General features: G+C 40.7%; 1 protein-coding gene across 6 annotated transcripts in view; it reads right to left on the bottom strand.

The window, feature by feature from the left end:
- FGGY (FGGY carbohydrate kinase domain containing) overlaps window positions 1-14,858 on the bottom strand; it is a 405,123-nt gene that overhangs the window by 354,654 nt on the left and 35,611 nt on the right. For all 6 annotated transcript variants that reach the window (XM_090271656.1, XM_090271651.1, XM_090271649.1 and 3 more), the window contains 2 exons: window positions 13,038-13,149; window positions 5,261-5,412 (listed from right to left, as the gene is read on the bottom strand). In XM_090271656.1, coding sequence (XP_090127782.1) covers window positions 5,261-5,412; window positions 13,038-13,149 — 264 coding nt within the window. The remainder of the gene's footprint in view (window positions 1-5,260; window positions 5,413-13,037; window positions 13,150-14,858) is intronic.

The following is a 14,858-nucleotide window of genomic DNA, read 5'->3' as shown; positions in this document are numbered from 1 at the left end:
AAGCAGAAGCATGGACTGGGGAGATGGGAGGGACAGATATACTTCTAAACCCATCAACAAAATCCTCTGACATTCCAGCCAGTTGGTTCCAGACCTTTGGAATAAACAATGAAAATCTCAAACTATATAATGCTCAGTTTTCTGCTCTGCTGACAATGGCAAAAAGAGGAAATGAGTCAAAAGACCATTGGAATATCTCCATGCAGCCTCTACAAGCCGGTTAATTATCTTCCATTAACACTGAGCTGTCAGGATTGGCATCAGCCCGTTAACTTTCTTGACCTTCCTCAGTCTGCACCTTGTTACCTCACGATGTTTCATGTTTGTAAAGATGGGAGACTCCAGCCACTCCAGCCTGACAGAACTTAATTTGCATTTGGCCTTCATTAAGATGGGAGTCAGAATCATTGAGACCAAATGGAAAAACCAGACTGCTGGGGGTTATGAAAAATTCAAATGGCATTTTTCCTTTTATCTGACACTTCCTATTAAGGAGACATACATCAACCTGGAGCACATAAACCTTAAATATAAAGGGCATGATTAAAATTCCATATTGCAAGACTAGGACCCCAGTGACTTTTCCCAAGAGCTATGGTGGTCCTAGTACGTCACTTCTGTCTTCTGGTTAAGTCTGAACTCCTAACTCTGCCCCACTCCCTCTGACACCTGATTCCAGGCTAAGGACAAAGAGCACGTGAAAGACAGCAATACTGATGTGAGTGTTCAGCTCTGACTCCCCCATCCAGCTGACCCCTTACAGCCAATCAGTCTCAATGTCCCACTGATATTATCCCCTAAGGATTTCTGGAACCCATCTCCTCTCCATCCCCCAGTGCCTAATCCAGGTCTTATTACTTATCATCTGGAATTATTGCAATAGCCCCTTATTGGGCCACTCTATTTTTTTTTTTAAATAGGCATTGAGTACCTCTAAGTGCCAGGTATTTTTTTAGGGGTAGGAACACAGCAAAGAACAAAACAGATATGATACTCTTCCTGCTGTGGATTACAATGGTTGGAGGGGGGAAGCATTATATAAATCACGATTTGTATATGATTTGTAATTACAATTTATGAACGATACAATGAAGTAAAATTAAGAGTGCAAAGACAGGAGACTTCTAATTTATTTGAGGGTTACAAAAGGCTTTTTTAAGGAAGTGACAATAGAGCTGAGGTCTAAATGATGAGTTAGAATCCGTAGTGAGTAGAGGGAATAATATTCAAGGGCAGAAGGCACAACACCACATCATCAAGGCCAGAGGTCAGCACACTTTTTCTCTAATGGTCCAGAGAGTAAATATTCTCAGCTTTACAGGCCATATAGTCTCTGTCTCAACTACTTAGCCCTGTCACCATAATGCAAGGTGGCCATAGACAATGCATCAACGAATGAGGGTGGCTGTGTTCCAATAAAATGTTACTTATGGCCACTAAACATTTAATTTCATGTTAACTATCATAAGTCACAAAATGATATTCTTCTTTTGATTCTTGTTCAACCATTTGATAATGTGACAGCCATTCTTAGCTCCCAGGACATCCAAAAACAGGCAGTAGGACAGATTGGGCCTATGGGGCCAAGCCCTACTCAAGACTCTGAAGTACTAAGAACTGGGTGTGTCTGAGGCACCCTGAGGGGAATCCCTGTGGATGGACGAGTGGGAGCAAGGTGAGGAACACACAGTAAGCACAGAGACGGAGGCAAAAATGACATCACATACCATCTTCTGGACCATGTTACAAATTTTGGAACTTATGCTAAAAACAAAGGCAACAAAGTGCTATAATGAGAAGAAAACAAGTTCTTCCTCCCACACACATATATTCTCATCCCTAATCCAATCTCCTCAGCCCTACCAAAGGGATCAAAAACATTCCTTCCCTTGGCTAAAAACCATCAACCAATCTCTATCACCAAATAAGTCCATAACAAACTGAGCCCTGGCCTCATTTCCTGCTACACTTAGGGAAGCATCCTAGGCTTCTGTCCTGGGACCCACTTACTTACCATAAATGAACCATAGTGTGTGCATGTATGTGTGTGTGTGTGTGTGTGTGTGTGTGTGTCTAGAAAGTCCTTCTTTTCTTCTCTTTTAGGCAAAACCTCCATTCGTATCTTGAGGTTCATCTCAACTCCTCCCAGAATCAAATTATTTTCTCAGAAAGCACTTTGCATATTCCTGCATCATGGTGCTCAGCACTCCTTCCCATGCTTCTTCCCTCCACCTACTCCCTCCTATGCACCCCCAACATTGTCCCCAGTGGCCTCTGAGTCCTCTTTGTACCCATGTCCCCAATGCCTATCACATTACCGGTTCATAGCAGGATCTCACTTAAAATTTGGCAAATTAATGAATGAATCAAGAGTAAACAAATGACAGCACAATGAACCCAGCACGGAGTCTCATGTTCTGACATTGAATGTGCAGCTGAATAGCTCTATAGAAGCTAGCTAACTTCCCTATGCCTCAGTCTCCCATAATCATAATGCCATTACAGACTGCTTACTAATTCTCCAGAACCTTTAGCATTGAAAGTGGTTTCATAAGTCTGCAGGAGAGCAACATCAGCAACACCCTGGAGCTTGTTAGAAATGAACATTTTCACTCCCTATCCCAGGGCAACTAAATCAGAATCCGCAATTTAACAAGATCTCCATGTGATTCATTTACACATTAAAGTTTGAGAAGCACTATAAGCCAGCTCTGTCAGGCCTTTAAGGAGACACTAAAACTGATTTTAGAAAGAGCTTTGTACCCTGGTTGGTGTGTCTCAGTGGATGGAGCACTGGCCTGAGAACCAAAGGGTTCCCAGTCTGATTCCCTGTCAGGATACACACCTGGGTGTCAGGCCAGGTCACCAGTTGGGCGCATGCAAGCAGCAACCACACACTGATGTTTCTCTACCTCTCATTCTCCCTCCCTTCCCCTCTCTTTAAAAATAATAATAATAATTTTAATAAATAAATGTTTTTAAAACCAAAGCAATTCTCAGCAAGGACTCCTGGGCATGCTTACCAAGTAAATAAAAATAAATTAAAAATTTTTTCAAACGGATTTAAGGCTCAATCTTCAGGTAGTTAAATACAGAATAAAGCAGTATTTAGAGCCTTACTCAGAAAATTCTGAAATGGAATTGGTTAGATGGGTGGATGAATGGACGGATGGATAAGTGCCATGCAATCTTGAACTTTATTTTCTATGGGCTTTATTGAGTGCATTTTGATTTCAAGTGCACTATGGGAAGTATCCTGAGAGGTTCGTGTTGAATTTAGATCTGGATATATAGCCCAGAGCTGGCCATGAAGTAGGTGTTCAGTAAGGCCCTGATGGTGCACCAATGACCACCTGCCTGATCCTCCTCACTTAATTCAGTACAACTCCTCCTTACCTGTGGCCAAGAAGGGTGATATATCCAGCCTCTTTGTTCTCTTGCACCATGTTTAGGCTGACTTGAAGAAATCACTGCCTTCGTTCCTGGCCTACCTTCAGTAGCACCCATACAGAGGGATTTTAGCACTGTGTAACATGACTGAATGAGTTGGGTTTGGAGCCCAGTAGACAGGGGTTTAAATTCTGACTCTCCCACCTGTTTGGGAAAGGCATGTGACCCTCCCTCTCAGCCTCAGTCACCCACGCTCTCTAGCAGGCACGGCTTATTAGGAGATCAAATCAATTAATGCCAATGGATCACACGGCAGACTGTGGGGCAGTGAAGAACAGCTCTATATCCCGATTTGATTTCCAGCATATGTTTGGATCAGGTTTTCGAACATTATAGATGGAAAAAATGATGTCTGGGATGAGAATTGCTCTGCCCAAAGTCACACAATGTGCTGTTAGCAGAGACAAATCAGAATCTTGAAAACCCCAACTCTGAAGACACCCTGTGTTTTTGAACTATAGTAACTGTAAGAGCCTTTCTAAAAATTAAAACTCACAAAATAGCTATATACACAAAACAAGTAACAAGCCAAGCCTACTCAGATTAGTGATATCCTTTTTGCTTATGCCCCTTCTGCCCCATGGGGGCAATCCAGGGACACCTTCTTGGCACCTTAAAATCCCCCCATCCCCTATACATTTTTGGGTGAGCCACTAAATAAATCACACTAGGTCTTACTCGTTAGATGGTTTCTCTCCTCATCAGACCACCCAGGGGTTTTCTAGTCCCTGAGGTTCCCAGAGGACTTGAACTTTCTCACACATCCATCTCTAACGGGAACCATTAAGCTGACATCACCACTCTCCACACTTCATAAAGGACCCTAACATCTGGAAATGGGAACCACCTGCAAGTGCTTTGACCAGAGATCACCATATCACTCAAGGACATGGAAACTCAAGTTCAGGTAAGAAAGGAATACCCTGAAATGCCACCAAGGCCAGAAATTAAACACCTGGGGCTAAAGGTGTATAGAGAAAGAAGGTTCTGGTCAGGAGACCTGGATTAAAATCCCAGCTCTGCCACTTTCTAATTGGAATGGTAATTAACCTCTTTAAGCTTCAGTAGAGTGTGGATAGTAAGAGAACCAGTTTCAGAATCAGCCATTATTGGGTTCAAATCCTGGCTCTGTCACCTATTTACCCTGTCACTTTGGGTGAGTTGGTTAATCTGTATTAGCTTTATTGCTCTTCTCTATAAAACACACACCAAAAAAGTAAAATAAAACCTTCTTCATCGGATTGCTGTTAAGATTCAAAGTGATCATCTGGGTTAAATACTTAACACAGTGCCTTGCATGAGTTAAACATATGGAAAACAGGAGTGATTTAACTGCAACCTAATCAATAAAATGGGATCAACCTTCCTTAGAGAGTTGCTGGGAAAAATCAAACATAATAGACTTTAGCAGGGTGCCTGGTACAGACAAATCCACAACGAATGGAACCCTCTGCTATTAGAGCTGACCCTTGAACAACACAGGTTCAAACTATACTTATATGCACTTATATGCATATTTTTTCAATAAATACGAACAGTACTGTAAATGTATTTTCTCTTCCTTGTGATTTTCTTCATAACATTTCCTTTTAACTAGCTTACCTTTCTATAAGACTACAGTATATAATACGTATAACATGCAATATATGTGCTAACCAACTGTTTGTTATCAGTAAGGCTTCCAGTCAACAGTAGGCTGTTAGTATTTACATTTTGGGAGAGTTGAAAGTTACACACTTACATGGGGTGTTGGCACCGTTGTTCAGGGCTCAACTGTACTAGAACCCTTTCCTTAACTCTATGCACTTACCTCTTTTAGCCACAGAAGCTTCGGGGCCTGCATCTCCACAGACATCACACCCCCAACGTACTGCAGGACGCTGTGATGGGTTTTGTTGATCCTGTGGACCTGACTGACGGCTCGGTGGTCCAGCCACATGATGATGTTTCGATGGGAATCCCCTAGCAGAAACAAGGCGATGAAGACACAGGTGCATGGTGCTCTCCCTCCTGGTAGGATGCCAGCACTTTTGCCCTTCCCTTCCCCTTCCCCTACCCCTTCCCCTCTTCCTGAGGACAGTTACCCTTTCCTCTCCTAAGCTCCGAGGGCCCTTCTGTTGCCTCTGTAACTTGTTTCCTGAGCCCATTTCTTCTAGCACTTACTTCTCCTACCTCTGTGACTTTCTAAATAAATCTTCTCTTATAGTTTGAGGAAATAAAAAGACATATGGGCATTATTACCCTTCTAATTCAAGGACAATTACGGATTCCCAAGGGCAAAGAGCTACCCAATTTTTATAATTTCACCCATCAACAAGGAACAAGTGAACACTCTATCCCAACCTTGGACTTTCCTTCAAGAGATGTGTTCTTTGATCATAGCCCCCAGGGTTAAGCCTCTACACTAAAACCAGTCAAGATCTCCCAACAAATTACATCATCATTCATTCTCTCTCAACTTCTTCCCTTCCTTTCCTATCCCTTGTGTTCTCAAAAACTTTTCTGGGCATATATTCAGGAACACAGCCTATTAAATAAGCCTAAAACAATACTTTGATTGTTTAAGATCTGTCTCCTTTAAATATGGGCAAATATTTCAACCGTATTAATACATCTATATAACGGATTTGATCTGCTTATATTCCCCTTCTTCTGGTCACTTTAATTAAAATCAGTTAATTTAAGATTTTTTTCCTCTCTCAGTTGGTTTATTTGGTGGAGTAGAAGCCACACAAGTTTGGGAATCAAGCAGACCCAATGGGGGATACTCACTCGGTTATAAGCAGAGATATACTGAGAAACTTTTAAAACTTTTCTTAGCTTCAGTATCCTCCTCTATAAAATGGGGATAACAAGATCTAATAGCATATAAGGATTAATAATGCACATAAAGAATATGGCAAATACCTATCACATCGCAGGGCTTCAGGAGGAGTAAATTACAAGGAACAGAAGCACAGGTACTGCCCCTCACATCCTACATTTACGATCTTGCACCACACAGTAGCTGACTGTCCCTTTCTCCAGCCCCCAGCCTCTGTTAACTCATCATCACTGATGGACAAGCCAGTCAGTACTCCTGACAGCCCTCTATTTCCTCAAATGACAAAATGCAAAGAACAGCAACGAAAGTGACTGGGGAATTATAAAAAGGAAAGATAAAAGGGAACCCAACAGTAACTGAGCCAGGCACTTTCACACATGATTTTAGGTAATGATAAAATAATTGTAGCAACTACACCTGTAACTCTGCTAATAGCAAATATTTATAAAGCTCTGTGTGCGAGAGAGTGTGTGTGTGAATGCCAAGCACTGCTAAACATTTTACACACACCATCTCATTTAATTCCCAAAACAATCTTCTGGTTTAGGTCGCTTTCAATGGCAAACTGACTTTGAAGCCGAACACATGCCTAGTCTCTTACAGCTGGGAAAAACATGAAGAGTGCTTTGAAAACAGATCTGTACAGAGAAAAGATAAATAAATTGCTAAAATGAATAAACTAGAGTTACACATATCAACATGAGTAATGATACCAGCTGGGACATTTTTAAACATGATATACATATATTATTTGTTGCTGTGGGTATATACATATGTGGTAAAGGCATAGAACAACCTGTTTGTGAACACCAACCACAGCAGAGTGGTCACCTGCTGGGCAGAGGCGTGCGGGAGGGAGAAGGCATGGACTACAGCTTCTAGTAGTTCTTCAAAAAAAAAAAAAAAAAGATGATGGGGGATTTGAGGCAAATATGGCAAAATTTCATCTGTCTATACTTAGTAGTGCATACATAGGAGGCTGTTATTTATGTTTCATATATTTGAAAAAGATTTTTTTAAACTTTAAAATAAAAGTCAATCTAACAAAATATGTTAAATTAGATCATCACCACCATGAGGATACCAGGATTCAGTCACTGAGTTGCCTGCCTGGAAAGATTTCAGGTCCCACAAAAGCTCCTTAAGAAACAAGAATACTTTGAAAATAAGAGAAAGGACATATCACCTTCCGATTTGGTTTTAACAGCTGTGTTATTCTACCGCATACTAGAATTTTTTAAAGGTCTGGTTCTCAGTCCTGGTTGCACATTAGAATCCCTAAATAGTTATAGAAATACTGGCATCCACGTCCCCTCCCAGATCTTCCAGCGAGTCAGAATGTTGGAGTGTGGACACACACGTGTGCACACACACACACAGACAAACATATGGGTGTGGGTGTGTGGATTTTGAGGAGAACAATATCGGTATTGTTTCTTAAATATTGTACAGGACTTATCTGCAGCTGCTTGAAGACAAAAACACCTATCACTAAACTGTCAACTATAAAGAACCAATCAGGTAGCACTGTCTCTACATGAAAGGCTGTCAACACACGATCAGAATGACACAATGAGAACTTTGCAGACCCGAGTATTTTATTATAACTATTATGATTATTAATTTTTAATTTTAGACAGAACTGGCAAGTTAATCTTTTTTCGGTTCTTGTAGAAAACCACAAATACATGACTCCACTGAAATTCATTTAGTCTTTTATTGAACATCTACTACATGCCATCACCCTGGCTGGTTTAGCTCAGTGGATTGAGCGTCGGCCTGCGAGCTAAGTGTCGCTGGTTCGATCTTCCAGTCAGGGTACATCAGAGAAGGAAAACTCTGACTCCAAAAAACCTCCGCTGCCTTGCAGCATACCTCTTCAGGGGAAAGGCTAAGGGAGTAAACCCCGACAGAAAATCCGGAGCCGGAGTCCCTAAGGCGGTTTGACGTTGTAGTCAACACCGGCAACTCCTGCGGCGCACCTGAAGCCAAGCTGTATCGACTCCGTCTTTCCCTTGGACCCTTCAGCTGCGAAGAGAGGGGGGGTCTGCTGCATGGGCAACAGCAGACCCTCCATATCACCCTGCCCAGGCTCTGTAGCTTCAGCGTCATCGCATGATGTCGATTCAACACGGGAGGAGACAGATACCGTGTCACTCCCGAGTCGGACTGCACAGCCATTCTCGGCGGTGCAGATAGACTCTTAAGAAGCTACACCATCGTCTCTCGAGACGGACGGCTGCCGACTACATGCCAGGCACAGTGCTGGGATACCAAGAAGAATGTGCCACAGTCCCTGACTTTATAAAGTATGTGGCTGAATGAAGAAAAAGGGAGCCAACTGCCAGAATTCCCAGACACGAGAACACAGAGGAGACAGAGCACAGGGAAGGAATAGTTAGCTGAGCCTGAGGATGAGCTTCCAAGAAGCAGAAAAGCTTTCGTTTCATTCTAAAAATGTCCACTGTTAGTCACATACAAGAGTGAGGAAGGAGGCTCTATACAAACTGAACACAGACCCAAGAAGATATCATAGTTTAAGAGAATTGGAGGCAGTTTTGTAGAGCAGACTTTGGGTTACATCAGGCATACTTCATGTTACTGCACCTTGACTTAATACACCTTGCAGATTTTGTGGGTTTTTTTGTTTTGTTTTATAAATTAAAGATAAGACCCTTCAGCAAAAAAATTACAACTCACTGAAGGTTAGGATAATGGTTAGCATTTTTTTAGGAATAAAGTATTTTTAATTACAGTATATACACTGTTTTTTTTGACATTTATGCCATTGCACACTTAACAGAATACAGTACAGAGTAAATGTAACTTTTACATGCACCAGAAAATTCATGTGGCTCACTTTATTACGATATTCACTTTATTGCAATGATCTAGAACCAAACCTTCAATAGCTCCAAGATAAGCCTATAGTCAATTTACCTATGGGCATATTATTTATCTACATATGCATTAAATTAATGTTTTGAATGCCTCCTAGGAGGTGTTTCGGGTATACTTGAGGAGGAAAAACTTACTACTATGAATCAGCAAAAACATCTAAGTATTAGGTGTCTATTGCAGAGTAGCCTATGTAGTTAACTCCTTCCCTGGCCCCTTGGTTGCCCTCCCTCCCAAGAGCTCTCACATCTGGGCTGACCCACCCACTGTTCTGCTCTCAGCTAGATGCTGCCGAGAGAGGAAGCAAGCAGCAGGGTGCCGCTGTCCAACCCATGGGCTGTTCTGGTCTTCAGAGGAAGAAAGATCAAACAAGAACAGCCTCACACTGAGGCTATTTCATCATATAGCAATGATCAGTGCTCTTAAACTATTGTATTTAATATATATTTGGGCTTGGGGTACTGGGGGTTTTGGGGGGGTTAATATCTGAAGATGGTAACAGTTATGCCCATTTGGTAGGTTTGGTTTTAATGACAATGGTTCATTTCCTTACTCCACTCCCTGCTCCTCTCGATTACTCCAGTTAAACAGTCAAGAGTTGGTCACTGCCATGTGGGTAGCAGCAGTCTTTAAAGAACCTTTAAACCACCTTTAAAATTCTAATTTTATTTTCTAACACAGGATAATCTATTTCAGATAAAATCTAACCTTAATAGAACCTGTTGAAAGGCAACAAACGGGTGAGGGGCACCTGCAGCTGAATGCATTTGATGAATGGACCCATCTTAACCTTTTAGGTGAAATAAAGTTATTTCAACACTTATAATTAGGGTTCCAAACTAGTTACCCATTTAATAGAAGGCCTGTTAACAGGAGGCAATTCTGAAAAAAGATGGCATCCAGAGAGGGCACCTATCTAAGCAGATATAACAAGGAACTCTCAGCTGCTACTTCAGTGTTCTTGTTCCTGATGGTTTAACTGTCCGTTCGCCTGTGCCCAGTGATTCTCCAATACTAGAATTACTGAGCAAACTTCAAAAATGCTGATGCCCTACCCTCACCCTAAGCCAACTGAATACAAATTTGGGAAGTAAGGCTCATGAATTGATTTAAAGCCAGGGTTTAAAAACAAACAAACATGTATTTTTAGCAGATTAGAAGGTATAGAGTCCTTGAAACTTAGGGCTTTTAACATCTAAAATCCCACCCCAAATGAGAATTCCTCCCTCAGCATCCTCAATAGACTATCACCTGAACTCTACTTAAAGAAAGCCAACCCTGACTGGTATGGCTCAGTGGGTTGAACCAAAAACTCGTTGGTTCAATTCCCAGTCAGGGCACATGCCTGGATTGTGGCCCAGGTGGCCAGTTGGGTTCGTGTGAGAGTCAAATGATCAATGTCTCTCTTACACATTGAAGTTTCTCTCCGTGTTTCTCCCTCCCTTCCCCTTTCTCTATAAATAAACAAAATCTTTAAAAAAATAAATAAAGCAAGCCAATAAGGGAAGTGCTGACAGCCTCCCGACATGGCCAGCTCCACGGCTGGACACATCTCATAACTGAAGAGTGCCTGCTGCTGCTGAGCTGAGGTCTGCTGGTTCGGCCCCATCCTTTGGTCTCTGCTTTCAGAATAATGCCAACTGAACCCGTAAAAGTCAGTGAGAACAAGGACCATTCATAATCATCTTTGAAGGACTAGCACTTAATAACAGGGCTTGGCACAAAGTAGATGCTAATAAATATAGCAGAAAGGAGAAAAATGTGTGTGTGTGTGTGTGTGTGTGTGTGTGTGTGTGTGTGTGTGTGTGTATAAAAAGGTCATCATTATTCCTGTGCTCTAGTCATGCGTCCATTTGCATACTTTTTTTGGCACATGTAATTTATAAAAATCACTGGTCTATACATTAGATTAGGCCCATAGAACTAAGTAGGACACATTCTCTCACCTTGAGAAATTCATAATTAGATAGAATAAACTTTTCTGAGTCTTCAGGTGTCAGGCTCTCAATTCTCACAGCAAAGCTACTGTTTCATTATTCCAACTCTTTCAGCGGTAAAAACGGAGACATACAGAGGTTCAGTGTCACGGCTCAGCAGTAGTGGAGCTGAGATCCGGGATCTGCCTGACGCCAATTCCCGGGTGTCACGGTGAGGCTGAGCTGCCTCCAACGCCCTGGCTTGGTTGGAAACTTCTCTGTCCAGCCGAGGTTTCATGATCCCAGCAGAACAAACTTATCCAAGACACTGTATTTTCTCTGGGGAAAAAGGGAAGTGGCTGTTCCCTCTAGTGGAAAAAGTGCAAGACCTCTGTTCCTCGTGGTTTTTATTGAGAAGGGTACACATGGGAGATACAAGATCAAAATTCATAAATCATCAATAGCTTTTAGGCGCCTGAATTACAGTTGACAGTTACAGATTACAAATATCAATATAGAGGGCATAGTAACCAGTCTATGTTAGGATCTATTAAACATCCTGACACCAAACTGGCATTAGGTGCAAGGTTTCATATATTCCTTGCTAGAGACTGTTTATAGTTAACTAAAAGATAAGAAAAGGAGAGCAACCTCCAAAGCATAATAAGCATTCTTTAAATCCAATTCCCATGGAAACCCTCTGAGTGGCCTTCGGTCATGTCTCCCGCACAGCCTTCCAGTGTTCCGTTGAAACTTAAAGACAACCCGGGGCGGGGGGAGAGGGGGGCAAGTATGGCTCACAGCCAGGGTTACAATTCCCCAAACCACAAGGAGCAGTTCCCCACATCGTGGTGTGCCCTGGTATCCATAGCCACCAGTTAAGAAAGATGCTGCTACAGCAATGGCCACTACTTAAATATAATCTAGCCCAAAACATGTTTGTAATGGCTGTCTTGGCAGCAACTGACTGACAACACCTAGAGCCACACTCCTTTAGATTCAACCTAGGCATTTTTTTTTATTGATTGATTTATGCATTCATTAGCTGATTCTTATATGTGCCCTGACCTGTATTGAACCTGCAACCTAGATGTATGGGGACAATGCTCTAACCAACTGAGCTACCAGGCCAGGACTCCACACTCCTTTAGATTCAATTGCCAGTACACCATAAACCTCACCAATCCCAAATGTTTCTGCTCATTAAAGAGTTAAGTATCAGTTGAAGTTTATCATCACGTATCACCTACCTGATCAGTGTAGACTTCTGTGTTTCAATATCAGGACTAGCGCTACTGACTGAAATTCCCCAAAAGGAACAGATCCTTACCCACTGAAAAATTTCTGATGGTGAACCCAAGTGGCACTTTACATTTGTGCGGTCACAAGAACTGCAGTCACAAGTGTCTAGGAGAACAACCTCATCAAATGGAAATGTCCTTTGGTCTGCCTATTGAAAATAGAGAGGTCATCTGTTCCCACATACTGTGTGATACCTGGTCGTGTCTGCCTTGTTCAATTTCCGTTAAATGGACTTGGCTCACCCACTCAAATGAATGTGATATAGTAGCTTCACAGGCAAAGCAACTGCAGACACCGATGCTCCCTTCCTAGAAGAAAAACCCAGACCACTTGTCTGTTTCAAGCCTACCCACTCGGAGCTAATGATCCCCAGTCTTTCCTTCATCAAGCTCTCTACTGTGGCTCTTGTGCTTTATGGAGTCACATCTCTCCCTAATCTAAGCACCTGATACCACTCCACTCCTACCAACTGCTCTCCACGCTTTTAACCTCCAGGAGATTTCTGTCCTCTATGCTCTATTTCTAAATCTCACTTTCAGTGGTAAGAGACCTGTGACCTCATCTCTCACTCCGCCCTTTGGCTTGATCAGCCAAGTCTGCACCGGCCAGACTCCCACCACCAGGGAAAAAGAGAGGAATGGCCGTACCTTCATGGTTTACTGGTAAAGGACGAAACTGCTTATCCAAAACCACCAGAGAACACGTGGCATCAAACCCAAGCCCTCGGATTTGGTTTAAATCGATCCCTTGTACGACTTTCTGTTAAAAAAAAAAAAAAAAAAAAAAAAAAATTAGAGTGCAAGGCTTTTAAAAGAATGCAAACAAGTTATGACTAGGAGGAAATGAATGACCAAATAGAAAAGATATTTACAACATAAAGCAGATAAAAGTTCAACGTCAGAAGATTCTATAAATTAATAAGAAAAAAAATCTAATTGAAAATTAAGCAAGGACATACATGTCACTTCATAAAATAAAGGGTCAAAGAGCATATAGAAAGATTCCTAACTCGACTACAACTCAATAAAACATCAGCTATACCAAATAAAAATATGCCAGTTTTTTGCTCTTCATATTAGCAAAAAGTAAAAGATTAATAGTATATCACAGTAGCAAAATATGGAGAAGCGTACCTTCCAATTTAGTATAAATTTGGAAAAACAATTTTATAGTATTTTATTTGTTAAAATGTAAGTGGTATGTTACTTTTGGTCTAGCAATCCCACTTCTAGGAATCTATCTTAGCAAATTATTAGCATAAGCAAAGCAAGTTATCTGTAGACAAAGGTTAACTGCAGCATTGCTTAAGAATATATTTAAAAATTAGAAAAACACTTTTCTATTAAATAATGGAACATTTATAAAATGGAATACCCTATAACTATTAAAAAGAAAGAAGTAGAGAAGTAATTTCTGGGTGTGGTGGTATAAATAGAACAGCAAATCCTGGTAGCAGAATATAAATAGAAAACCGGCAAAAATCATCAAAAAACAACCATTTGGGGGCTACAGAAATTGACCAAAGCCACAGGACAAATTGAGAAGCATTTATTCTTGAAAAATCAAAACTGTGCTTAAAACACTCCCACTAAAAAAATAAAAATACTCTAGGACCAGATGTCTCCACAGAGTTATTATAAAAAATTAAATAAATAAAATAAAGAAAAAACTTGTTCAGGATGCAGTTAAAGAGTAAACATTTTCCAACACATTTTATATGGCCAGTATTATTATCCTGATATCCAAGCCAAAAAAAAAAAAACACCAAAAGAAAAAGGATGAGACCAACAACCCTCATGAACATAGCTGTAAAAATCCTTAACAAAATATTAAGAAACCAATCTTGCAACATATTAAACAACATTATACACTATGACCATGTGTTACCCCAGGAATACAAGGGTAGTTTAATATCCATAAATCAATTAATGTATTACACATATTAACAGAATAAAGCACAAGTAAATACAAGATGATCATCTCAACAGAGGCAGAAAAAGAAAAAAAAAAAAAGAAAAACACTCAATAAACCAGGAAAGAAGGAATCTTCCAAAACCTGATAAAGAGCATCTATAGGAACCTGCAACTAATATCATACTTCACGGCATGGCAAAATGATTGCCCCCTAATCTAAACAAAGCAACAATATTCTTTCATCACTTCTATTTAATGCTGTAGTAGAGGTTCTAGCCAATGCAGAGAGGCAAAAAAAAAAAAAAAAAGAAAAAGAAATTTAAAGCATATAGATTGAAAAAAAAGTTTTTTGATATTTTCGTTTGTTTTGTGCAGATGACATGATCTCATATGCAGAAAATCTTAAGAAATCTACAAAAATAAATTTAAAAGCTATTAGAACTATTAAGCAAGCTTAGTAAGATCATAGGACACAAGACTAACATATAAAATCAATGGTAGTTCAATATAATAGCAACTAAATTATCGAAATTAAGATGAAGAAAACAATTCCA

The sequence above is a fragment of the Furipterus horrens genome, unplaced genomic scaffold (assembly GCF_987537825.1).
Source record: "Furipterus horrens unplaced genomic scaffold, mFurHor1.1.pri manual_scaffold_3, whole genome shotgun sequence".
Lineage (NCBI taxonomy): Eukaryota > Metazoa > Chordata > Mammalia > Chiroptera > Furipteridae > Furipterus > Furipterus horrens.
This window is presented reverse-complemented; position numbering and strand designations above follow the sequence as displayed.